The sequence below is a fragment of the Spermophilus citellus genome, assembly GCF_964194105.1.
Source record: "Spermophilus citellus genome assembly, chromosome: 2".
NCBI classification, from domain to species: domain Eukaryota; kingdom Metazoa; phylum Chordata; class Mammalia; order Rodentia; family Sciuridae; genus Spermophilus; species Spermophilus citellus.
This window is the reverse complement of record NC_138183.1, coordinates 174,107,968-174,134,753: the sequence shown is the minus strand read 5'-3', so window position 1 is coordinate 174,134,753 and position 26,786 is coordinate 174,107,968. Positions and strand designations below refer to the sequence as shown.

At 44.3% G+C, this 26,786-nt stretch overlaps 1 protein-coding gene across 3 annotated transcripts in view; it reads left to right on the top strand.

Moving 5' to 3' along the window:
* The window catches only part of AMOTL1 (angiomotin like 1), a 162,100-nt gene extending 135,522 nt beyond the window's left edge, over positions 1–26,578 (top strand). For all 3 annotated transcript variants that reach the window (XM_081279602.1, XM_081279603.1, XM_081279604.1), the window contains 7 exons: positions 948–1,093; positions 4,357–4,506; positions 9,961–10,151; positions 15,217–15,342; positions 16,395–16,621; positions 19,309–19,584; positions 20,603–26,578. In XM_081279602.1, coding sequence (XP_081135728.1) covers positions 948–1,093; positions 4,357–4,506; positions 9,961–10,151; positions 15,217–15,342; positions 16,395–16,621; positions 19,309–19,584; positions 20,603–20,709 — 1,223 coding nt within the window. In that variant the 3' untranslated portion in view covers positions 20,710–26,578. The remainder of the gene's footprint in view (positions 1–947; positions 1,094–4,356; positions 4,507–9,960; positions 10,152–15,216; positions 15,343–16,394; positions 16,622–19,308; positions 19,585–20,602) is intronic.
* The last annotated feature ends 208 nt before the right edge of the window (positions 26,579–26,786 follow it).

Below are 26,786 nucleotides of genomic sequence, written 5' to 3'. Positions count from 1 at the left end.
ATGGAATAGTGTATGTGCGTGTGGTTTTGTAACCACCTTTTATCAACGGTGAAGTTTTTTTTCTCTGTCACCAAGATTCTCTTATTTAATTTTAATGGCTGCATCCTATTCTGTTGTAAAGTTTACAGTAGTCTATTTAAGCAACTCCTTACCCTTACTTTCACATTGAGTTTTCTGTACCATAAATGACATATAGTTTACTTTAAAAACAAAATACATTGCTTTGGTAACAAGAAACACATTTTCCCTTAAGAAATGTTCATCCCATGACTCTGTGAACACCCCTGCTTAATCTAGAACAGCAGTCTGTAGAGGGAGGTGGAGAGAGGAATTGAGGACACCCCAGCCTGGCTTCCACATGCAGAGAGAACCACAATCACTGGCACTTATATTGCCTTTGAAGGACTGTGAAGCATTGGTCCCTTTTGTCTCTTGAATAGGACTAGGAGAAAATGTGGGGCCAGGTCATATGAAAAGAGGATCCAGCTTGAGACTAAGGCCTGGACTGGAAACTCCCCTCTACTGTCTGGCCTCAGACAAAACAAACCTTGGTTTATTTTTCTGTGAATGACAATATTCATATCATTACTTTTACAGACTTGGAAAATGGAGGCAGAGGAGGTGGGGCATAAAATGAGATAGTGGGTACAAGGTTGAGTTGATTGATCTGTTTGAAGCACTGAAGTCAATGTTCTAGGGAAGTGAGTTATGGAGAGCATGGGGTGGCTAGTTCTTAATTGCAGTCTGGAATGTCTCTGGAGTTAATAGTGGTTTTTGAGAAAGTCCTCACCTTACATACCACTATTAAGAGAGAGCAATAGCGGTAATTCAATCCTTTACCGTTTGCATGCGTTTTTATTTTTAATCCTTGCCAGATGTAGACTGGCTGTGAGCCCAGAGACTGAGCTTTTTTTGATAGAGGTGGTTTTGTTCTTGTCTCCTTCTAGACAAAGAGTTCTTAAAGGAAAAGGAGAAGTTAGAGATGGAGTTAGCAGCTGTGCGCACTGCGAGTGAGGACCATCGGAGACACATTGAGATCCTGGACCAGGCTTTGAGCAATGCCCAGGCCAGAGTCATCAAGCTGGAAGAGGAGGTGAGACCAGGCTGGAGGGTGATTGGGTCAGGGAGGAGGGAGGCAGAGCCCTGAGGGCCTCCCCTTCCTTTTCCTACCCCTGCTTACTTTAACCAGATCCAGATCCAAGGAGTTGAGACCGGGGAGGGATGTGAGAAACCTCCCAAATATAAATGAATAAAAGCAGCGTTTATCCACCCCAGAGCCAGGCAGAGTATGAAAGGCACACATGAATACCATCAGCAAAGAGCTCACAGCCTTAGGCCCCGCCTGCAGCCCACTGGTAGGCAAGTGTCCAGAGTTGGCAATAAATATAAGGACAGGAAACCACTGGTGCCTATGCAGAGAAGGGACTAATGATTTTTGGAAAGTAATTCAGTCCCTGTGTCTGTAGGCTCCCGATTACATAGAAAAAGGCAAAAGCCTTCTGGTGGAGTAGTGTGGGGTGGTATCCTGTAGATGTGTTTCTAATTTCCAGAGGTTGTCTTGACCCATACAGTACCTCCTGCTCCTAGTCCAGGAAATTTGGATCCCACTCAAACACCGGATTTAGTAGAGTCTGATGAAATCACCCTTCAGCTTAACTTTTGTGATGTGCACTTTCCCTTTAAGCCTGACTGAGCAGTCAGAATAACCATTTCTGAGGTTCAAGCCAGAGGAGCCTGGCTGTGAGGTCAAGGCAAGAGAGGAAGGGAGGTGCATCCAGGCAGCCAGGGGCCTGTGCCCGCACCATCCAGCTCCCTGGGGGACACAGGCACCCCTGTGCTGTAGAGATGACCTGAGCAGATTCCCTCCTGGGAGGCAAACGTGCTGTGTCAGCAAGAGGTTTAACTGAAACAGTCTACGTCAGTACTTAGCTGGATGCTTTGGCATACAAACAACAACTGTGCAACTGTGGGTTGTTGAAAAAAAGAAAAAAAAAAGTTTTCCTTTCAGAAAATGTTACCTGGGGCCAGGTAACTCAAATGTCCCCGCAAACCTCAATACTTGAAGGGAATGCAGCTGGAAAGGAGGGATTTCAGTAAACAAGGGCCTTGCCCAGTAGAAGCCTCAGAAACCCGGTGTAGGGACTGTGATTCTAATATTAGCAGGAGGATCGGAGCAGCAGCTGAGTATTTCGCTTGTCACCACAGAAAATGACCTGAACCCTTGAAGGACAAGAGGTCTGTTCTGAGGAAGGGAGGCCTGGACTTCTCATCACTGAAATCACTTCCTGTGGCTCTGTCTTTCTGTGTGGAGCTGAGGACAATCATAATTTTTTAAATTGTTGTACTGTTCAAGTGAAAGCTGGCTGTGGGATCCTTGAAGACAGGCTCTTTACAATCGCCATTAGGGTTTCTTCTTGTCATGGTTTTTATGGAACATCCTTGCTTGGTGGCGTCTCCTGTGTCTAACTTCCAGCCTCACTGCTTGTTCTTATTGAAGTTTCTTTCGAAAGGTCTTAATTCAGTGCACATGCCTACACTAGCTTACTGTGGTGGTTGAAAGTAGACTGTAGAGCCAGGTGTGGAGGTGAGATGTGAGCCCCAGGACATACCAACTGTTTGGCCTTGAGCAGGTCACTCAGCTTCTTCGAACTGGGTTTTCTCATCTTTCAAATGGGGATAATAAAGGACTGTACCTCCTACTCCCTTTGGGAGAATTAAATGAGATACTCCATAACACCATGCTTGATGGTGGTAGTGCTCTAAAAATGTTGGCTCTTATCATCACTGTTACAGATGCTTCTCATCATGATGTATTCCTGCTAGATTTAAGGGTGATAAAAAGTAAAGGAGACAGTTCATGCCTGAAGTTGCTTAGGGATAATATTCATTCATTTATTCAACAAATACACATTAGGACACACTGCTCATTGGCCAGCAGGGACCAAAACAGACAAATCTCGGGCTGGCTTGTATTCTGTTGACTACATACTCAGGAAACTGTGTGTAGTGGAAAATGTACAAATGAACAGTACATAAAATATTGAATCCACTGAGGCTTCTAAAAAGCACAAAAGCAGTGCATATTAGGTTCTCAGAAGTCTACTAAATTGAATGAGATGTTCAAAAGCACAATGAATGAAAGGGTTCAGATAAGAACTGAACCCCCAAAAGAGAAGTAGAAAAATCTTTCAAGTTTCTGTCCCTCTTTGTAAGGTTGGAAATGCCTCCATTTTCTTCCAGTGACTTCCAAGAGGTCGGGGTATAGGTGTAGCATACAGCACTGCTGCCCACTCAGTCAGAAACAAGCAAGCTGCAAAGTCACTAACACATCCTAGCTTTTCAGCCTGGTCTCTCCTGGAGCTCAGGATTGAATTGCCTGCAGGGCATCAGCACACCCAGGTGCAGAATGACAGGAAATTGGATCTGGTGTCTCCCACCTGAGACCAGATCAAGTAAATGCCTCAGCCTGATTTTTGGCATCAGCCAGTTCCCAGAAATCTAAAAATGTGCCTGGATTTATGAACACAAGCCAGACTCCCAAATGGAAAAAAACAAAGTCTGAGGGTAAAATTTTGAAGTTGTTGTCATGATCCTAAGTCCATGCCTGATGTGAAGTTGACATAAATCATTTCAACCTTAATTTCCATTTCCTCAGCCATTGTGTTGAGTGTTCGTTATGCCCTTCCTATCTCTTCAGAGCTGTTAACTTCTCAGCTCTAAAGGACTCTGAAATCTTCAGGTGAAAGTTACTCCATAAATATCTATAATAAAAAATATTTATACTCAAATGGATATACATGCATGTATACATACACACTTTCCTCATTATAAAATAATTTATATTATAGAAAAGTAATGAAATAATAAAGTCTTTACTTTCCATACAGAATTCTCATACACAGAAATTACTATTCTGACACACAGATGAACATGGTTAATGTTTTACATATTTCCTCCCAGTCTTTTTTCATGGACAAACAGTTGTGATGATGTTGTATACAAGTTTTGACATTACAGAATAAGCCTTTCTTCTTGATATTAAAAACTTTTTCTCAACCTCATTTCCATTGCTATAATTTATTTAAGCAATGATCAAACATTGAGCTCAAAACTGAACAAATTATCAAATGCAGGTATCCTGGAGGGTCGTCCATTTCAAACTTCTTAGCCACTCCAGGTGTAACTGATGACCTTTGTGTGAACTTTTTCTGTCACCAGCAGCCCTGGGGGACAGGAAGAAGAGGTGCACACAGCTGTGGTTTAAATAGGATCTCCAGGTAGTCCGACCCTTCCCCTGCCCCACCATTGAGAATGATGGGTCTCAATTCTGTGCTTTCTTTGCTCTTCTGCACTCAGCTGCGAGAGAAGCAAGCGTATGTGGAGAAAGTTGAGAAGCTGCAGCAGGCCCTGACCCAGCTGCAGTCCGCGTGTGAGAAGAGAGAGCAGATGGAGCGCAGGCTGCGGACCTGGCTGGAGAGAGAGCTGGATGCACTGAGGACCCAGCAGGTGAGGGACAGGCTTGAGCAGCAGGTGAATTAGATTCTTGTCCAGAGGATGGAGGCCCCCTGTGAGCCAGCCACTGCAGTCTGCCCTGAGTGCAGTGGGGGAGTCAGGTGGGCTACTCACTGTGAAGGAACACAGAGAGGAACAAAGGGGTTACTGACTTGGGTCTAGGGGGAGGATGGAATTTGCCTTTAAGTGGCTTCAGAGAGGAGGAGATGTGAGCTGGACTTTGAAAGGTAAGGTTTGGGGTATTCAGGGGCAATAACATGGAGGTAGAGGAAGAGGAGGATATGTGAAGGAGAGGGTCGTGAAACATCATGGCAAGTCTAGGGCGGTTTTGGTGCCGCTGTGAGCAGGCAATGCCCAGTGAGATCACGGTGAGGAGCATGGCTCCATCGCAGAAAGCCTTGGGTCAACTGGCGGGATTGGTCTTGTTCCTGTAATTAAAAGAGAGTCAACACCTCTGAGGTTTTTAAGTTGGAGGTGAATGTGACACAGAAGATCAGGGACAGAACCATCTAGAGCACAGATGGTGGCCAGGATGAAGGCTGCTAGTGTGGTGTAGGAGCAGAATCCATGGTACAGCTGAAACCACTAGTAAGGGATTAGAATCATAGAACATGGTGATCATCGAATCTTCAGGAGAAGGAGCTCAAGACCCCTCCTAGGAAGTGGTACTGGCCATAAGCTATTCCTTCTGCCTCTTCTCTGCTGGCAACAGAGAGGAGATATTGGAACTCACCTCTGAGTAAGTGCTGAATAGAACAATCCAGCTCATGGTCCATGGGTGCTTCAGTAGAGAGAAGTCTGCAAAAAAGCTCCAGTTCAGGTTCATCAAAGGTTCCTGGTTGCAGATGACACTAGGCCTGTCCATCTTCTGCCAACATGGTGGACAAAGCCCTTTGTAGAGCTGATGAAGGGTGTATTGGGATATCAGGGAAATGCAAGGCAGGCTCTGTGGAATTATCTACTGGATAGGGCATAGTGGTTGTGATTGAAACACTTGAAAACACTTGAAAGCATGAGCTCAGGCCCACTCCACCCTCTTGCCTGGCAGGCCATGCAGTTTCCACTGGGTGTGTGTACTTGGGAAAAGAAGGTGTTACCAAGATTGCCCAGAAAATCCAGAAACCCACCCTGACCTCCTACCACCTTGCCTGGTTGATGGCTTGCAAGGAAGAGTAGGTCTTTCTCTGGTCTTCTGGGACTTAGAACCTGTGCCACATATTCTGGCATCAGTTAAGCCCTTTACCTGTTCTTTGTTGTTCAGTTACTGAGATCCGAACCTCCCCAACATGAGGGCAGGCTTCTCTAGTATCCAGTACAGTAGACCCTGGCAAGTCTTTGGCTGACAAAATGGGCACATCTCAATATTTAGAGTCAAAAAGAATGTTCTTTCCCAGTTAATGTGCTAGCCACACCCTGCAGTTTGGTTACTGAATTTGGCTCTTCTTTTGAGTGCTCTGAAACCAGACTCTGTTATCTTTGTGATGGATCAAGAAGAAATGTGAATCTGGAATTATGTGAAAAATACCATCATTGCCACAGAGGACAGTTCACTGCTCACGTGCAGACTCATGCTCTCTCACCCACATTCTTTCCTCTGTCCTCCTCCTTCCATATGCAGAGGCAACTGACAGACTAGGCACACCTCAGAGGGCCCCAGTGTTAGAATCGAGGTTCTCCAGGGAAAGGGCTCAGCTTGCCATTTCAGTTGTCTTCAGGAACTGATAGATCTGCAGCTGTGTATGGCTGACATGAGACCAGAGAGGAGGAGACAATCTTTAGAGTTGAACAGAACATGGATGCTTCACATTTCTTTATACAGAATATTGCAGTTTGATTTGTTTAAAATGAAAGTATGATTATATCCCCTGTGATATGAAATATACTTGAGATTTTCCTGTTGCCTTTGCCCTCTTGTTAAAAAGATACGCATTATTTTTTTTCTTTTAATAGTTCTTTATTTTCTAATTTTACCATTGAGTATACATTATTATATAACCAGAAAAGGTAAAAATATTACAAAATAATGCAACCAAATATTCTTGAGTTTTGCTCCAGTGCCATGTGGCAGATGCTGTAAAAGGTAGAGTCTGGTCACACTCAGGTCTGAAGCCCCTGGACAAGTGTGGAGCAGTTTTGCTGGCACCCAGCAGGGATGACTTGGAGCCCACTCAGGAACACAGGGTCATCTGGGCATCGTGACCTTTCCAGGAAAGAGTGTCCCAGGCCTCTCCCATCTCCTCCTCCTCACTCCCCCACACAGCCAAGCATATGCCTGCCCCTTCTTGACTCGGACATGGGCAGCCTTGGGAGAGCTTCCACAGCCCACACCACACCATGCTCCTTCACCCTCTGTGGCAATCAGGCATTTATCCCACCCCTTTAGAAATCACACTATAACAAAGCTGAAGTCACACTATAACAAAGCCTGGGGGTCATCTCCACCCTCAGCAAAGCAGTAAGACCAGCCACTCAGTCTGGCCACTTTCCCCAGGACATGATTCTGAAGAGTGGCTTAGAGTACTTATTGGATCAACACCCTACACAAGGGCTTTGTCCTTAGACTAACACTGGGATGCAGCTGAGTCTGTCCACCTGGCCTCCTCAACTGCCTTGTCTATAAAGTGAAGAAAACTGATTATACTTAGCTCATGCTTGTAACAACAATTGAGAAAATCTGCACAAAAGTGCTTCTTTAGCAATTGGTTAGAAAAGGCAAACTCTCAGTGCTGCGTTTATATTAACATCATTACCTTCAGTGTCATTTGAAGGCTTAGGGCATTCTTGGTATCCTCTCTCAAATTCTCCACTTACCCAACTTTTCCACTGGGGGGAAAAAAAAAGAGTGACAAACAGAAGTAAGGCTGATTGAAGAGTCAGGGCGAGAAAGAAAGGTTAGGACTAGCCTATAAAGAAACTCAACTGATCTTGTCATTATAGGTCATATCTCCTCTACCACGGAGGTGACATAGTACTTTAATATCAATAGAAACTGTGAGGGAGATGAAAGATAAAAAAGTTTTTTAAAAATAGGGAGGGGAAAAATTTATATATTTTAAGAGCTTTCAATTTCATCTTTTTTTTTTTTAAACAAAGAACTCTAAGTAATTTTCACTTCTTCCACAGTAGTCCTGTTGGATCTTATGAGAGAAGGTGGGATTGTTCTGAAAATGAGAAATGAGACCCAGGGAAGTTAAGGGTCCAGCCCAAGGTCATGTAGCTCATTGAGACATTCTTTGATGTGAGCTCATCGAGGGCAGAGATTTTTCCTGCATTGTTCACTGTTGTATCCCTGGCACATGGTACTTATGCAGTACATATATGTGGACTAGCTAAGTAAGTGGGTGTCAGAAGCTGTCCTGCCTGACCCTCATTTTGATTTTCTAACTAGCATACTTACTCATTAGCCCATGCTCTCTGTACTCTTGAAGGCTGAAACTTGTGTATTAATTACATAACTTGATGACCCAAATTAGGGGGCCTGTGAAGAGTTTGTCATTATCTCATGTGAGGTCAAGAGGATTCTGCAAAAACAAGCCAGCTGAGATGGTAACAGAAAAGATGTAGATAGAAACTGACAAGCATAGATGGCAGCTTACTGAGGCCGTGGGAGCTCTTTCTTGGAAAATTTCTAAAAATAGAGGAGCTTCTCATCTGGTGGACTGATTCATCTGTCCTGCCTGAGTCCGGGTGCCTGGCCAGATGGGATCAGTGATTTCCTGTACAGGTCAGGTGAGGACAGGTATGTGCCTTTCATTGTATTTTTACTTAAATGTCAGTCCCTGACAAGCTGCCTCTTTCTGGGATAATTTATATTTGGAATTTTTAAAAGCTGAATAGAAAATCCCATAGGCACATTTGTTTTCTTCTCTGCTAGGATTAGATTACATCAGTGCAGATCAATACCCAGCTGCTGTTGTAGGTAATTTGAGTCCTTTCTTAATCTAGAACATTATGTGGGTCTCGGTGAAACTTTTAAGTACCTCTCACCTTGCAACTAGCTCTACATTTAAAATTTGTGACCACTGGAAAACATGAGGGGAATGCATGTCCCAGGATGTACAACAGCTGGGATGAAATCATTCTCCTCTCAAGTGCAAAGGAAGCTGGCTCATTTCAGACTGGGCACCTAAACCTGAGACGCTGAGATGTGCCATTTTTGTTGCTGGTTTGAGTTTAGACTTTCCTGGAAAACCCCATCATCTCCCATGTCATGCTTTTTAGGGAAATAGCATACCTGAATTCAGAGAAAAAAAAAATCTGAAATGTGATCAGTCCAGGTAACAGCCACTTTATTTCCTCTTACCAACACAGATGAAAAGAAAGGGCCAGAAAATGACCTTGTCTTGCTTTAGACATCGCTTGCTTTCACATGCATTATCTAATTTGCTTCTTATTCTCAGGCCTTTGGCGAGGCAAATCTTTATACCTCCACTGCCAGAGACTCTGGCATCTGACAGCAGGCATGTTGGGCATCTCACTCCCACTTTCTGGCCTTTCCTTTTTGTCTTTAAGCCCCAGGGGAAGCAATCAGCTGGAATCACTTCCTTGAATTATGGAGAAGCGTCCTGGACACTGCTCTTGCGTTTGGTATAAGTTGACTGCATTGCCTTGGACACGCCACTATTATCATGCAAAGTCCCTGAGCTGTGGAGCCAGACTCCAGTTTGAATCCCAATTCTACTACTGATTGAGAGAATGTTACCATTAATTTAACCTTTCAGAAGCTTATTCTCTCTGTACAATTGGGATATTGTCTGTTTTACAGAATTGTATAGCTATTAAATGAGATAGAGGACTGTGGAGGTAAGGTGGTGTGTTAATCAGCTTTTTCGCTCCTGTGGCCAAAGGACCTGAGGAGCACAACTATAGAGGAGGAAGAGTGTATTTGAGGGCTCATGGTTTCAGAGGTCTTAGTCCATAGAAGGCCGGCTCTATTTCTTGGGGCTTGAGATGAGGCTGAGCATCATGGCAGTGTGTGTGGCAGAGGGAAGCAATTAACATCATGGTGATCAAGAAGCAGAGAGACCCCACTCTCCAGATACAAATATATACACCAAAGCCACACTCTAATTCCCACCTCCTCCAGCCACATCCGACCATTTCAATTACCACTCAGTTAATCCCGATCAGAGGATTAAATCACTGATTGGGTTAAGACTCTTACAACCCAATCATTTCTCCTTGGAACCTTCCTGCGTTGTCTCACACGTGAGCTTTTGGGAGACACCTCACATCTGAACCATAACAGGTGGCATGGTGTTTGGATCCACTGAGTTCAGGCGGTACACATTGGAGAGAAGGGAACATGGGCATGATGGGGTTGTGTGTGAATTGCTGCAGGATCTCGAGGACCGTGTGTGCTTCATGTGGGTAACTGTGTAAATAGGGTTGATGTGGTCAACCTTAGAGCCCATTTTGAGCACCACAATGTTATTTCTGCTTATCCAGAAACATGGAAATGGCCAGCCAGCCAGCATGCCAGAATACAATGCTCCGGCCCTCATGGAACTCGTGCGGGAGAAGGAGGAGCGGATCCTGGCCCTGGAGGCTGACATGACCAAGTGGGAGCAGAAGTACCTGGAGGAGAGCACCATCCGTCACTTCGCCATGAGTGCTGCAGCCACTGCTGCAGCTGAGAGGTGAGACAGCGGTGCTCTGCCCATCAGAAGAGCACCACTGGGAAGAACATCGAAACAAAACAAACAGGATCCAAAGTGGTCCAGAGGCTCATCCCTGGGCGCAAGCTCAGCTAAAGATAATCTCTTAGAGGCTGCAGTGCTATTGGAGAGTAAATGGTGTACATTCCTGGATGATAATTTGGCAATGTGTACCTTTCCTTTGGTTTTAAAATTCTCATCTAGACATTTCTCTTAAGGAAATCATCACATGAATGCCTGAAGAGTCATGTCCAAGGATGTTTATCCCAGTGTGGCTGAAAATACTAACACATTTCAAACAGCCTAGAATCCAACAAGAAGAGATTAATTTAATAATATGAAGTGCACCCACACATTGGGATACTATGTGATCTTTAAGAATGATGTTGGGAAAGTATATTTGTGATTCTTTTTAATACTGGGTCTGTATCATGAGCCAGAGGAGAACATATAATCCTCGTGTTGACCCTTAGAGTAGGTAGTATTCCTATCCTCATTTTACAAGTGAAGGATCAAGGCTACGAGAGGCCCAGTGGTGGGTTCCATATTGTGCTGGTAGGTAGTAGAGGACCTTGGTCACATGGAGATCTTTCTGACCGAAAACCTGATTCATGTAGTTCAAAATCCTTTTCTGCTGTTCAGTGTTTACCTCTGTTGTTTTACTTTCTCTCTGTAGGTATGAAGTCTTGTTCTTCCTTTAAAATTAGCTCAAAATATGCCATAATCCACAAAAACCACTCACAAAGACTGTTCACCAAATGAGCAAGGCAGTACACATTGCTCTTGGACTGCTGGGCCTTAGCTGCAGTCCTAATGACTGCCCATACTGAGAGGCTTTGCTTGGGCTGGTCAGGCCCTTCACTACCTTTCACTAAGTTTACTTTTTTTTTTTTCCCAGAAGTCATATTGGGCATTTAATTGAGTTCACCAAAATGTAGGGTCAGTACATTTGGAGGGGAACCTTCAATCTCAAAGCAACATTCAGAAAACCAGACCTCTTAGAAAATGAGAGCTATTGTTCTGCTTGGAATGGTAAAAACCAGTTATGTAGTCAGCTCCTCATTGCATTGAGATAAAAACTTATTTCTTCTCTAATGAGTATAGGAAAGCCTGTGTCGATGGAGGGGTTATTTTATATAAGCTGTTTATGGGCTCTCAGATTCATCAATAAGTAAAAAAAAAAATCCCTGGTAGCATGCTCAGATGTTAGCTCCTGGGACTGGAGAAAGCAGAGAAAGCAAAGATTGCCATCTCATGGGCTAGGTGTCTCCACTGGGCACCCCAGCATTCTGCACCTGGGAAAACCTGCAGACTCGTGGAAAATGACCACTTGGAAATCATTTTCTACCATGTATATGTTGCTTCTGTATGTCCTTGCTTTGAGGGAAAACCACCTAGAGTGTTCATCCAAGTGAGACTCTGGGAGTGGAAATAGACAACCTGAGAAGATATGAATGCTCCAAAGTTGTGGGGTGAAAGTTGGAGGGAAGTCATGTTTTCCAGCCCAGTCTCCGTACTCTATAGGTGGCAATAGTGAAGCCCTCCGAAACATTTGTTGATTTTTACATAATTGGAAGATTTTTATTTTCAGCTTTTTGGGGTTTGGGTTTTTTTTTTTAACCTTTTTGAAATTTTTAATTTATTTATTTATTTTTATGTGGTGCTGAGGATCAAACCCAGGGCCTCACACATGCTAGGTGAGCACTTTACTGCTGAGCCACAACCCCCAGCCCCCAGCTTTCTTTCTTTCTTTCTTTCTTTTTTTTTTTTAAGCTGGTAACTACCTTTCTGTCCTAGGTATGAGAACAGAACATCATACAGTTAGAAATTTGGCCTTTTTTTAAAAATAATTTTTTAGTTGTTGATGGACCTTTATTTTATTTATTTATATGAGGTCCTGAGAATCAAACCCAGTGCCTAGGCAAGCACTCTACCACTGAGCCATAACCTTAGCCCAAATTTGGCCTTTTTTTTAAAAAAAACCACATGTATCACTGTCAATGATGTCCCTAGGAGTTTGCTTTCTCTGTGTGGGTTTAAGAGGAAAGATTTCTACACAGGGAGGCAGGAGATCTGCATTCAAGACCTTTCCATTTATTGCTGATTGAGGGTATAAGATCTGGGACAAGCCTTTTGAGGGTTTCTGATCTCATGTGTGAAATGGAAATTATAATTCTGGACTGGTTAAGAGCAGGGAACACATTCCTCTAACTGAGGATGTTAAAGTGCCCATAGCAGTGTACCTGTGTCACCCTGGAGAGATGACAAAAGGCCCTTCATGTATTATTATTGTTTCAACTTCTATTAATTTTTCAGATTAAAGTCTGTTTGGGATCTTGGGTCCTAAGGGGATGATTGGAACTGGACCATACAATCAGAAGTGGTGGATAAATAGACCCTGTGATGGGCACAGGGAGGAGTACATAAGAAGAACCACACAGACCCTCTCACAGATTCTAGGCCCAGAGTTGTTCACTAGCCTTCATACAGGAGGAAATGGCTCTTATCTCAGAGAATGGTAGTTCTGTGGGATTTTTCCCAGTCTTTTTGTTCTTTGCCCTGTTTGGAGACCTAAATGGAGGATTGGAGTCCCTTTCTACCATCCCTCCCTTCTCCTCCCCCTTGTTTATTTCCACATATCCTCTTCAAGCATCTGATAATTCTGTGGGAAACTGCCCTCCCCTTTGTAGCCTACCCCTTCCCACAGCCAGAACAAGGGTGAGGGGGCTGGATTCAGAGATGTGCAGATATTTACTCCAGTTTTAGTGTTCTTTTCATAGAAAATCTCTGAAATGTCAGTGTTGCCTTTCTGTTGATAACAAGGTGGTGCAGTGGGGTGGGGAGAAAAATAAAGCATTTTTGAGAAAGGTTGAAATTCTAAGCTCACGTCTAGTTGCTGAATTTTTATAGATAAATTGGTAAAAATTATTATTTCCAGCTATTAGTTTTGTGGCTTTTCAGCCACCAGTACATGGGTTACATTTATAAGCAGTGATCTTTAAACAAAGAATATAATTTTTATAAACCAACTGATTTTGTCATCTTTATACATCTTGCTGCCACTGATCAGGATTGTTAGTGGCTTAACTTATTTTCCACATGTGGAGAAGGTTTTGAAACTTTTTATGAATTTAAAAGCAATGCATTATTTACCTTCAATGTTGTTTTCATCTAATTGTGCCTGCTGTCCTTACTTGTCAGTATAAGCATGAATTTTTAAATTTGTGGTTCTATGTGAGTTCTCCAAAAGTCAATTGGTTGAAAATGTTTCTAGTTGCTAATTCCTATATTGATGAATTTTGTGCACTATAGAGTGATTTTATAACTTTGTAAGTATGTTTAAAACATTTTTGCCTTATTATTTGCTTTTATGATATATTTTCAGTCATAGTTTGCATTTTTTGAGGCACATTCTACATATGTGCCCTCTTTATGTGTATCTTTGCTGAAGCCTGCTTCATAAAGGCAAATGAAATTTCCAGAAGTGTAGTAGAATGGACATGGACATGGGAGTTATTACTCTCTGAATTTGAATCAGTGTCCACCATTCACTAATTGGGTGTTCTTGGAAAAGTCATCTGGCCCTGGTTTCATCTGTACATTGGGGACTAATACCTGCTACACACATTATAAGAACTACATGAGAGAGACCACGTGTACCATGCTCTGCCCAGTCCTGCATGAAATAATGCTCATTCATTGATAGCTCTTGTGAAAAAGGGGCCTCTGTTTTTTTTTTGTTGTTGTTGTTGTTGTTGTTGTTTTGTTGTTGTCTTGCTGTGGATAATCTAGAAAAAGCTTTAAGGTTTTCAATATGATTGTAGCCTTGGAATATGAAGTTAAAGAGATGTGAAATATTTAGTTGGATTATTTCTTATGAATTTAGTATTCACATAATAAGGCATTATTGTGTATTTTAAAATATATCACAAAAATGGCTCATTATATTTTTGCTTATCACTTAATTTGGAGAGATTAAATTAACAAAATTAGTGGTAGGAATAGTTATCATTTGAAAAAAAAATTTTAGTTGTCAATGGACCTTTATTTATTTGTTTATTTATTTATTTATTTATTTATATACAGTGCTGAGAATCAAGCCCAGTGCCTCACACATGCTAGGCAAGTGCCCTACCACTAAGCCACAACCCCAGCCCAGGAATAGTTATCTTTGACCGGCTCTTTGCAGACACCTGCTTTCAGATAAACTGCTTTTTCATTTACCTACATCTTGTCCTTGTGTTCTCTCTGCCCACCTCAACTGAACTTTCAGTACCATGTGTCTGTCATCTTCATCTTTCTTCCCTGGTACCCTATATATTTGTTACTTTGAACTGACCTGAATCCTAGGCAAGAGCCCATAAAACAAGAAGGGAAGCAGCATAGAGACAGGAAGAGAGAATTCAGTATGGGGCTTCTCTGCCCAAGAAGATCAATCTCAGCATCTATCCATTACTGGATCCATTTGCTTTTACTGTAAAATACTGAAATACTGCTGTGTAGATGATACATACAGGTGGAACTTTAACTCTGATTGGAAGATTGAGATGAGTATGAAAAGTCCAAACATAGAAACACCAGTAAATATAATGATAAAATATCCCCGTGCCAGTAGATGAAATCCATACGTGTCCCATCTATATATTTATAACCTACCACATAGATTAATATGCAAAGTTCTTAGTAGAAGGGTCAGACAAATTTGATGTTGAATTCTATTTTGCTTTCCCTAGACACTTTCTTACTTCTTTCGAGTTCAGGAGGCGAACTGGCCAGGATTTAAGAAAGGAAAACTGGGTGAAGGAGTTTGTGGATTTTGTTAGCGTGCACCCTTTGGTTGCCTGTTCATGAGCATTTGCATATTTTGTTGGATTTGATGAGATTGCTAAATGAGCGAGGAAGTGGAGACACAGGAGGCTTTTAAGATCCAGGTGAAGGTAAAGAGAAAATCTCTGTTCCAACGTGAACACCAGCTTGTCCATTCTGAGTCTGTGTTGAAAATAAGCAAGAAGGCTCCTGTGATCCAGTGCATGTCCTGTGTTCCCAGGGACACCACCATCATCAACCACTCCAGGAACGGCAGCTATGGCGAGAGCTCACTGGAGGCCCACATCTGGCAGGAGGAGGAGGAAGTGGTGCAGGCCAACAGGAGGTGTCAGGACATGGAGTACACGTAAGGGACCTCGTGTGCAATGGAACCCTTGGGCACCACTCTGACAGCTTACACTTCACCCAAGTGGGACCATCAGCTGCTGTAGCACCCCCATTGTAGCCCTTTCAGAGAGGATTGCTTCTCTGGCCTGTTCTGAATGCTGTGAGCTTGAGGTCTCCAAAGACGTTCACCTGCCCTGGAGAGAAGGGAAAGGTTCACACCTAAGTAGGTGGCTTCACTTAGCAGGAGGACTGGTGTTGGTGCTTTGGGGGGCATTGCTGCAAGTCAGTGCAGGCTTTAGGATGGAGGCCGAGTGTAATGAAGGGAGAATTTAGACGCCTGTGCTATTTCTGGGTGTACATCTCTTTTACCTTCCAGACATTATGGGCTGGAAAGGAGAAACCAATTTTATTCCAAAGATCCAGAGGTTTTTGAGCCAGAGTTTACATATTCTAGCCAAAGATAAGGAACTTAGTTAACTCATTCTCTGTGGGGCTGCACAAGATTACCTGCGGGCTTTTTAACATTATAAAACTAGCCTGCCCCACTTGACCACCTGAGGACCTGTGGAGATGTGAAAATAGGGCTGCATGGTTGAGCCATCAGTAGTCACTATCAGAGTTGTGAAAAGAACTCAGGTATTTTCTGGTTCCCACTTTGGGCCATCCATGAGGGAAAAGAACCTTTTTCCGTATCTTCATTTTCCCCTTAGAATGTAAAGAAGCTCACCCGTTTGAGCCTTAGTTTCTGGGTTCCTCCGTTGCTTCCCATACTAGACCTGCTAAATGTGGTCCCAAGCACATTGGTCCAGGGAGTCTCTAGCAGGTGGCCATGGTCATTCTCACCACACCTCCCGGAAGTCCCACTCTCTTGAGGTGTCAGAGAAGGTATGCCCTTTTGACCTACTACAAAAGACCCACCTTATGCAATTTGAAAATTCTGAATATTTGAAGGCTTGTACTGTACTTGACCCTCCACCCTGAGTTTCAGTTTAAGTCTCCAGGACAACCTGAGAAATATGTTTCAGGTTTTTCTAACTAAATAAACTTTATTAAGACTGTTTTGTTTCACAGTATTAAGAATCTCCATGCCAAAATCATTGAGAAGGATGCCATGATTAAAGTCCTTCAGCAGCGATCCCGTAAGGATGCTGGGAAGACTGACTCCTCCAGCCTTCGGCCTGCCCGCTCTGTCCCGTCCATTGCGGCGGCCTCTGGGGCACACTCCCGCCAGACCTCACTTACCAGCAACCAGCTGGCCGAAGAGAAGAAGGAAGAGAAGACCTGGAAAGGCAGCATAGGTGAGCCCCCCTCCTCCTAGAAAGCAAGATCACACAAGTACTGAGAGGCGGTCTTCCTGCCATTTGTGGGACACAGGAATTTCCCTAAATATTTCCTCATCTCAGTTTACTCATCTGTAAATTGGACAGAAAATCAGTCATACTTTGGTTGTAGAAATTAAATGGGCTATGTGGAAGCCCTGTGTAAATTCTGAAGGCAGCAGAGTAGTTGTTAGCCTTAGTGGACCCATGTCATTATTGTTAAAATTTGAGGTGACACACAAAATGTCCTAATAGAAAAGGCTTAGATACATCAGGCCTCTGAACTGGGCTCTGCTCCAAGCCTTTGCTTCTGTGTCTAGAAAGAGTTCAGGTCTGCCCTGCTTTGCCCCATGGGGCGTGGGAGGGCCATGTGAGATGACGGGGGGAATGCATGTTGGAGGAAGTGCTCTCAAGTGTGAGGTGGTGGCTCTTGCTGTGTTGTTGTTGTGCAAGCAGAATTTTGAGAACTCTACAAGTGTGTTCCTATCCAGAAGTGGGTTTCCTGAAGGGAGGGCAGCATTCCTTGACTGCATGGGTTAGTGAGGAGAGGAAGTGGGCAGCTCCCTCCTCTCTCTCTCTCTCTCTCTCTCTCTCTCTCTTTCTCTTTCTCTCTCTCTCCCTCCCTCTCTCACATACACACACACACACACACACACACACACACACACACACTCTCTCTCTCTACTCCCTTCCCCTGCATTCTGGCAACTCCAGGGATCTGGCCCTTCTTTGATGCATGTACCTGGGTCAGTGTGTATTTTTGTTTCTCTGCTGAGCCCAGAGCCAACTTTCACCAGTACAGGACCCCAGAGGAGCCTGGCTGCTTTGTTCCAGAGGGGAAAAGAGCTTCCATATGAACCCAACAGAGTTGGGGGGATCAAAGGCTCCTAGCTAGAATCACTGTTTGAAGTCCCTCCACTGGTGGCCGTAGCAGCCCCTGCCCTCAAAGGAAATTCACTTCAAAGAGGACACGTGTGGACAGCAGCTGGGATCATCAAACACCATCCCAAGGACACTTAGCTATCCTAGCCCAGTTAGAGAGCAGAGTGGATGCCCAGGCAGCCCTGGTTAAGGAGTTTGAAAGGCCAGTTTCCCTTACTACTCAAAGTGTGGTCCGTGGACCGACAGCACCAGGATCACCTGGGGGCTTGTAAGAAAGGCAGAGAAGCTCAGGCCCAGTTCCTGCATCGTTTCTTCATTATAGTCATACAGCCAAGTAATTGACAGGCACGTTGCATTTTGAGAAGCATATCATGGTCACACTGAAATTCCCTGAGTTATGAAAGGGCACCTTGAACAGCTCTGGCAAGGATACCTTCTGAATTGCTGGGTCCTTACTAAGATAAATGAACAAATACTTGATTGTGCTCACCACTTCTCCTATAGGCCAGAGTTCTGGGTGCTGGTGCTTTTCTGAAATGTGTGCTCTATTTAAAAATAGAAAAGTTACCTTCCTATCCAGCTCTGTAGGAAGACTGAGGAAAATGGATGCCTCTGCTCTCCATACCGCCCTCCTCCATGCCAGCATGCCCTCTTTCCCACCCCAGCCTCACCACTTTCTGGGGAGGTCAAAAACAAGGCTCAGTGGCCCTTTCCAGGAGTCACTGGCTGGCTCCTTCTTCTTGGGGGGCCATAGCTCTGTGGGGGAATAACCTGTACAACTTGGTGGTTGTCCCAGCCAGGGAAGACATTTGTTTTCGAATCTGGCAGTAGGAGCACATTAATCTATCGTGACACACGACTAAACCAGTCAGGGTCACTCCAAGTAAATTTTGGCTGACTAAAGAAGACACAGACACAGAAAAGTACCTTTTCTTTGGGTTCAGTGACCGCTCCTCAGCCACAGCTCCCACAAAGGGGGCAAGGCAGGCAAGAAAGAGAACGAGCATACCTAGAACCTGAGTTTTATTGGGGATAAGCCATTCAAATGAGGCAAGGGGTCAGGTTTCAGGGAGTTGAGTCTAGCTTCGTGATGTCTTGCTGTCAGCAGATTGACTGACGTCTTGGAAGGTCACACCCATCTCATGTGCTGTGTGATAATCAAAGGCAGAGCAAGTGAAAGGGACACATACTGCACAGCCCAGACAGAGCTGCATCGTCAGTCCAGTCCGCTTTGTGCACTCTAAATGCTCACAGCTCACACACACAGCCCATGGCTGGCTTGCCACACTCATCCATTATCATGAGTGGGTTGGAATTGAGGACTATTCAGAAGAGCAAAGGGCCAGTGGGGACATATCTAGGACCAGAGAAGCCTTTTAATTTTCCTTAGGTGGAGCAAGTGTCCCCCAGAATCTCCCTCGGGACATGTTGGGTAAAGTAAGTGTGGTCTCTAGAAAGCCTTGCAGGAGTCTCCTCACTCTTTCCTGTTACATGTTGTTTGTTCGTGGACACCATCCTATGAATAATTTCATCCTATGACTTTTATTATAACCTGATGATTCCTCCTCCTCTGCAGAAAAAAAAAAAAAAAAAAAAACTTTTTAGAGAGGGGACTGAATTGCTCACGTTTTTATTTATTCTCTCAGTGTTTGTCCCAAAAAGTGTGTATTAAGTGCTTGGTGAATGACCGAAGCAATCCTCAGTCAAGAAGGAAACAATTTCCAGGTTTTTAAAAGAAAAGAGAAGAATATCATTGGAAAAAAAACCTCTTTTTCTGCCCTCAGGGTTGCTGCTGGGGAAAGAGCACCATGAGCATGCTTCTGCCCCTCTGCTGCCAACTCCACCGGCCTCTGTACTGTCCCCTGCGGCATCTGTCACGTCAGCCAGCAGTGCCCATGTGAAGACAGGCAGCAAGGACAGCAGCACCCAGACTGACAAGAGCACTGAACTCTTGTGGCCCAACATGGCCTCACTCCCCAACCGCGGCAGACTGAGCACCACCCCCTCCAACAGCCCCGTCCTGAAACACCCAGCCGCCAAAGGGATTACAGAGAAAACAGGTATGTCCTCTATGTTCGAGACCCCACCGAGCTCTGTGGGCCCAGGAAGGAGGTTTTTGTTGAGCTGGAGAGGGAGCAGCAGCACTTATAGGCTCTGCTTACTCTTTGTCATCATGGTGATAAAATGTGTGAAGACACTCCTAAGTCATTACCATGTAAAATGAGCACATAGCTCCAGTCCACCCTATAATGTTTACTTTCCCCAGAAGGAGTGAAAACAGCACCTCTGAGGGATATTAGGGTATGAGTGCCCTCCATTACATTTGGTCCCCAGGTTCATAGATGGTGCCTTCAAGGCATTAACTTGCCAAGGATCCAGGCCTCCGTGGAAGACATGCTCATTGAAGGGGAAGTCGAGGGAAGTCAGAGTTGCTTTAATTGCACCACAGCACTGGGGCCAATTCTAATGAGTTGTTTTAAATATTTAAGAGAAAACAGCTAGGGAGGGTGAGTCCAAAGTGTCCAGGGGAAGAGTAGACTTGGCCTTGGACAATCATAGTTCTGGGAATAGTTCTTTTCAGGAATTCTTTGAAAGAGGTGGGAATTCCTTGGGGGCATGTGTTACCTGTTTTCTCCAAGGGGGTGTGGTCTTTGTTTCTACCCTCCAAAACGGACAGGTAAATTCAGTGTTGTCATTTTTTGTAGATGTAATTCTTGGGCTATGCTTTTCCAAGTAAGAATTGGAATTTGTAAGAAGTGCCTGGCCTGTAGTGAGTGCTTGGCGGTTTTGAGTGCAGGGAGAGTAGGTGTGCGGGCTCTGCACAAAGGCCCAGTGTCATCTTTTCCATTTAATCCTCTTCCATCAATGTCCTCATTTTCATTTGTATCTGAATCCTGGTTCAGTCTCTCATCGTTTTTCCACTGTGAGATGGATTACTTAGGCCTTTCCTGCACACTCTGTGGTGAGTGAGACTCCCAGGAAAGCCCCAGCATTTGAAATGGGTTTGTTGTAGAGAGAGCTCATAAAGCCTCTGCTCCTCCTGAGGAATGCTGACGTTATTCCCTCTCTATTTGGCAGAGAACTCTCCTGGCCACGGGAAATCACCGGAGCACAGAGGCCGCGTGAGCAGCTTGCTGCACAAGCCCGAGTTCCCTGATGGAGAGATGATGGAAGTTCTCATCTAACTCTGTCATCCCTGCTGAATGTCATTATGGAACACTGACAAATAAGGAGAGTGGCAGAGGAAAAGAAAGATCAGGAAGGTTGCAGATGGGAAGCCAGGAATGATATGAACTGATAAGATTTCAGATTAATAAGAACACTTTTTATAGTTGTTAAAAACAAGAGACCTACGTGACTACAGAGAGAAGAGAGAGCTATATATTTTTAGTGCATATAGCAGAAGGGAGAAGATGCATGTAAGTTTGGAAACAAAGTTAAGAAGAAATAGGAAATGGAATTTTTTATTGTATAGAAATTGTACCTCCTGGGAAGGCTCTGTGTATACCCCGTTCTCTGATTATAGATAGATAAACCTAAACATGGGCCTTCCTTGGAATATCCCCATTCTCCTTGCCTCTTAGCATGTTTGGCTTAAGAAGAACCTTCTAGAAATCTCTAGAGCCCATCTTGATATAATGTAGCCTGCCTTACCATTGTGGGGTGTCCCATGAGTGTGTGGAGGTTTGGCAGCAAGAAGAAATGTCCAGGGTCATGGAGAATTTCAAAGGCGGGCTTCACCTAATTACCTCTTGAGTTTGAATTTTTAGGAGATTTATGGGCTTCTTAGGTTTTCTGGATTCAGCAGTGTTTTCTAAACAGGATGGGAGCTTTATGATCTTGGTCTTTATTTTCCTTCACTTCTCTTGAGTTTTTCTGCTTTACTTGCTTTCATTTTACTTTTTCATTGTTCCATCGTTTGTTTTTTTTTAAAGATGTGGCAGCCTTCCTTAGGTGTGGGACTTAGGACAGCAGCATCTGACTGTCTTCCTTCTTGCTATGTGTAATAATGGCCAGTAGGACAAGCCACCTGCTGGCTTCCTGGCTGTTTCCTCCACCTTTGCACAGTGGGCTGCAGCTGTGAATCTCATGCTGACTGTCCGCTTTGACGGGACAGAGGGTTCCGTAGGTCACTGTGAGATCTTGCATCAAGATCACAGCACTGGCTTTTTTTGTCTCACGTCATCTTTCTTGCAAGGAACCTGACATATCCCATTTTTCTGCTAGGGTAAGACTTTCAGGATAGCTCTGCAGGAAATGGATGACAGTTTACAAACAGTCGTCTCAGTGGCATGGGGAATCTTTGCCAGGCACCCCGGTTCCACTTCCTTATATCTGGGGCTCACAAGCATGTTCATCACTCTCCCCTGCCCTGCACACTCCTCTGCCTGCTGTTGCGGAGCCTACAGACTTCTCTGCCTCCGCTTCTGCCATGAACTTGCTTTGTAATCTGTCGGGCCAGTATGTATACAATGTGGTCAGGTTTTTCAAGATTTCAATTGTGTGATAGTGTATCCAGGGTGAGACAGAAATGCCATGGGACAAGAGCCAGGAGTGAGTGAGGAAGTGGGCCTCTTGCACCCCTGCTGTGATGTTCACGAAGAAGCTGCCCTTCTAAATCCAGGAGATGCTGGCTTAGACAAGAGGGGAAGCTCATCCAGTGTCAGCTGCTCTTGCAGGGTCCTGAATCTTTCTCCCAGGTCAGCTGGATCCATGCTTTCCCAGGCCCCTTTCCTCATGCTTACTTTGGAGAAGGGGATGGAGGAGTGGGAGGGAACAAGCCCTAGGTTTAAGACTTTGGTACCTCCTACATGAGCACTGAAGACAATACTACTCAGGAAACTTAGCTTGGGTAGCTTATTTTAGGACTGATGATCACAGTGTAACCTGGGCAAAGTTAGAGCATCCCCACATTGAGGTAATAGAAAGAAGACAAGAGGTGTGAGCCAGAAAGGGGAGGGAGGAAACACATGGCTTGGCCAGAAGGCCTCTGATCTGTCTAACATGACAGAGTGATTGGGAACTAATGCTCCGAGCCCTGCTGTGGGGTTTGTGCTACCTGCTTCTCCTGTAGTCTCACATGGAGCATCAGAGCATCTACTGTACAGAATGGGAAAGTGAGGCAGCTCTGAGATGTGAGTTGGCTCCATGCCCTGGTATATGGGAGAGTCCTCCTCAGTGGGGAAAGGGTTAAGTATAGCTAGGGTAGGGATGGGGCAGGGGGATCCCACCAGTCTCTGTTCCCTGTCAATTTTTCACAGGAATGAGGCTGAATGAATTGCAACTAACTCTCTTAATGACATTTGTACCCCTTAATGTTGGATATAGACCAGAAAGCAAAGTGTCCAATGATGGAAAGTCACCTCTGCCACCTCTGCTGCCATGACTGAGCCACCCAGACTTAGGCTGTCTCCCCGGCAATGGGTAAAACCGAGAGCCACAGCCCTGTTTCCCCCCAAAGCCTGATCTGCATGTTCCGAACACCAGATTGGCATTCTTGGGCATGAGGCTTGCCCTCATGGGGCCCCCTGAATCGTCAAAGATCTTTCAGAATACAGATGGAAACACTGTTTTTCAGGTCTTCAATTACAGTTGTGTGAGGCTTATGCCAGTCTTCTTTTTTCTAACCTATTATGACCCCTCCTTGAGAAAGGGGATCTCTGGCCTTCATGTGTTTTCTTCTGTGGGAGATCTCCTGACAGCCAGGGACTTTTCAGCGTCGTTGTTTGCTTGAAACCTAGCTTGCCTGTAGGACAAAGGGACTACATGTGCTGTATGATGTCTTACATCATCTGATTTTGAGAAGAATGCTAGCTATATATTTTAATGCTGACCATATGTGAGCACTGAAGTGAAAACTCCCTGGGTTGCAAGGGTAAGTTTACTGTCCTCGTTGCAGGAATGCAAAAAGTGGCTCAGGAGGTTGAAGTCTCTCTCAAAGCCTCACAGCCAGGACAAGCTAGGATTTAAAGCAAAGGCTTAAAGAGGAGCCTAAACCAGTTTGCCTGGCCTTAAACATGACCTGCAGCACTACATCTGGATTCTCTGTGACTTTGTAATGTGCTTGCAAACACACACACACACACACGCGCGCGCGCACACACACACACAAATCTCTCTGCCCACCTCTCAGGGCCTGAGAAATAGGACTAAACCTAAAATACCTAGAATTGCCCATAAACACCAGGCATAGCTGGAAATCTTTGTGTTCTATTATGAGCACAGCTACGAAATATATCTGAAAAATACTTGCAGGCTGGGGCTGTGGCTCAGTGGTAGAGTGCTTACCTAGCAAGAGAAGCCCTAAGTTTGATTCCTGTAGATAAATAAGTTGGTTACATTAAAAAAAAAAAGTTCACATTGTCTGGAGTTCTAGACTTTTTCAGAAGTTCTCAGGGACATCTGATCATAGAATTTGAAGATCCTGTCTCCAGGTGAAGGGTAAAATAGACTTTGGCTTTGCATGAAAGTATCCCAGAGTAATTTGGCTTCATCCTTGAATGGGTTGTCAGGTCATTTCTGTGTGATGCCAGGGTATGAGATGGAATATTAGAAGTTGTTGGGTTTACTAGACATTCACTAACTAGCTAGTTCTGTACACAAGAACTATTACTGCTGTGGGTTCACATAGCTAAGCTGCCAGGAAAAACATTGTTTTGCAAAAATCTCAGATCATGTACAGAACACTTGCTCAGCATTTTCTTTTCTTGGCATTCCTTTTGCTTCCCACAGCTTGGTGGCCAGTGACAGTGTGGAGTTCACTTGTTCTCTCCGTGCCTGCTGGGTAGGGCTGCCTAGTTCTACCCAGGCTTTGGGTGGGAGGGCAGAGATGACAGAGCCCCTCTGGCTACAGTCCCATGAGGGCTGCCCTTAGAACCCTTGTGAGTCTACAGGGCTAGGAATGAATATCCAAACAGTTGCTCCAAATAAGTTCTGAACTTGGAACAGAGAACTTTGTGAATCTGTTGCTCAGGAAAGAGGCTTTCAGAATGTCCCTGCAGCCAGTCATTACTCCTATCCATTCTCACCTGGGTTGGCCTCTTTCCTTGGGTCTTTGTGAGGCAGTGGCTAAAGCGCCTTTTTGCCAGTTCAAGGGGAGTGAGAAGTTGTCCTCCCTGACAGCCTTCAGAATCCCAGAGGTGTATGCAAACATAACTGGGGCTGGAGTCCTAGGAGACAGTAAAGAAGAGATGGGGTTTAAAAGATTTCAAGACAGGCAGCTCACATGGGGACTGCAAGGACCTATACTGAGCAAAGAGATATGCTTCCCAAAACCAAAGTCGTGCTCCATGTCTGCACTGGAGCAACTGAGGAGCATGTTTTTTTCCGTGTTTCCTGAATGACATTGTACACTTTGTAGGTAAAGGAGTCTTGTGGCCATTTCAAGTGGGATCTTATGAGAATTTTTCATGGTGAAAGCTTTAAGAAGCCAGAGAGTATCTACCAATAGCTTCTCCATATCCCCAAACCTGAGGCAACCATGCTATATCCTTTATAAATGTTGACTTTCTTTTCTTTTTCTTTTTTTTCCTGCTAATTAATCCATGTGTTTGAAATGTTTTCATTTGATGTGAGAATTGTTTAGTGCATTTGCCTCTGGTGTGTGGATCCACAGAGATGGAAAGGATAATTAAGAAGTTTCCAGAAACTGGTCAGCTGGGAGCATGCAAAGGTCAGCATTTCAGTAAAAGAATTTCTTCTGGAACTAATGAGCAATTTTTTCTCTTCCTTTTTAAGAAGTGTATCCTTTTCTTATTTAGTAATTTAATGATATATTAAGATGTGTACATGTAAGTGCTTACATATGAGGTATGACTCTAGGGTTGTGAGTAGAATTTCTTAATATTCAGAAAATCCAAGTGTTTCATCTCACCCCACCTTCCTTTAAAATGTGTCCCTTTGGGAGACTATGTACTGATGACTGCAATGCTGTCTAAGTAATGAAAACATTTTGGGAACTCCTCTGTTAGAATGACCTTCAGGACATGATATGTTCCTTTGATTCCCCTTAGAGGTGAGGAATCTCCATCCTTTGAAGATGGATTTAAGTTTTGGAAATAATCCCAAGTTGTTGACAGCACATGTGAAAGAATAAAGTTGGCAGTTAAAGTAAGTCAGACCATTCTTGTTTCTAAAAATGATCTTGAAGTGTCTTGGAATGAGTCTTTGGATTCAGAGCCTCTCAAAGTGCCCATTTAAGGAAGGACAGTACTCAGCAGAATGTGCAGCTTCTAGAGAATTCTGTTTTAGAAGGCTGTTCTCTTGCCATGCCTCGTATGTGTTCGCATCTCTGCATACACGACAGATGTAAGTGCATATTCGTTAGTATGAATATCTGGTAGGTATTCTTTAAAACTGAGTTAGACTTAAGAGCATGTTATTGTCATGTATGCTGTGACTGAGGTGTTTCTTTGTCATGAAACTTTGCTTCTTCACAGAGTTAAGCACTGTCCTCTATATAAGGCAGTACATATACAGCATATTCTTGTATCAGCTGCTGAAGTTTTGACGCCCAGTGTTGTGTTGACATGTGGTTTTTGCCTAGGATTCTGTTCTCAGATAGACACCTGTGAGTATTTATTACAAAGCAGAATGTAAGCAGATTTATCCACAGTGGTTCTATTTAAATCAAGGTGGTTTTCCTTTTAGGGAGGGACACTGGAGCCTCTTATTCAACGAGGCACTTAACAGAATCTGTAAAATTCTGTGACACCAGGGTGAGCCAGGTGCGTTCCACCAGAATGATGGCGCCCTCAGGCCACTGCACGCCCTGCCTGAGCGTGTGAGTCACTGTGCCTGGTTGTCAATGTGATGTTCCTCCCATAGAATCTGGCATAGAGTGTGACCTTTTGTCACCTTCATTTTTGCTGGTCTGCATTGAGGGGTGGTGTACAGCCAGATGGATCTGTGTACAGAGTGGGGGGAGACTGAGAACATGGCGTGTCCCCCACAGCAAATGTGGATGCTGTCGGTCAGCCAAAGATTTTCCTATTCTTTGCTGCTTAAACTTGTGCCTTAATATTGTATATAATAAATAGATAAAATGGCAAAGTGGCTCTTCTGTCCCTCTCACTGGCTCTTTTCTTCCCCAAAGAACGTACATACTGGGTGCTCAATAAATGCTTCATTTCACTGAGCTGCATGGAGGCAGCACCACTGATTGTTCCGCTCCAGAGGCCTTCAGCGCCCCCTGTGGGCCTCAGCTCACCCTGACAGGGAGCTCATGGTTCTGAGGAGGAAATGAGTCACAGTGGCTCTGGCC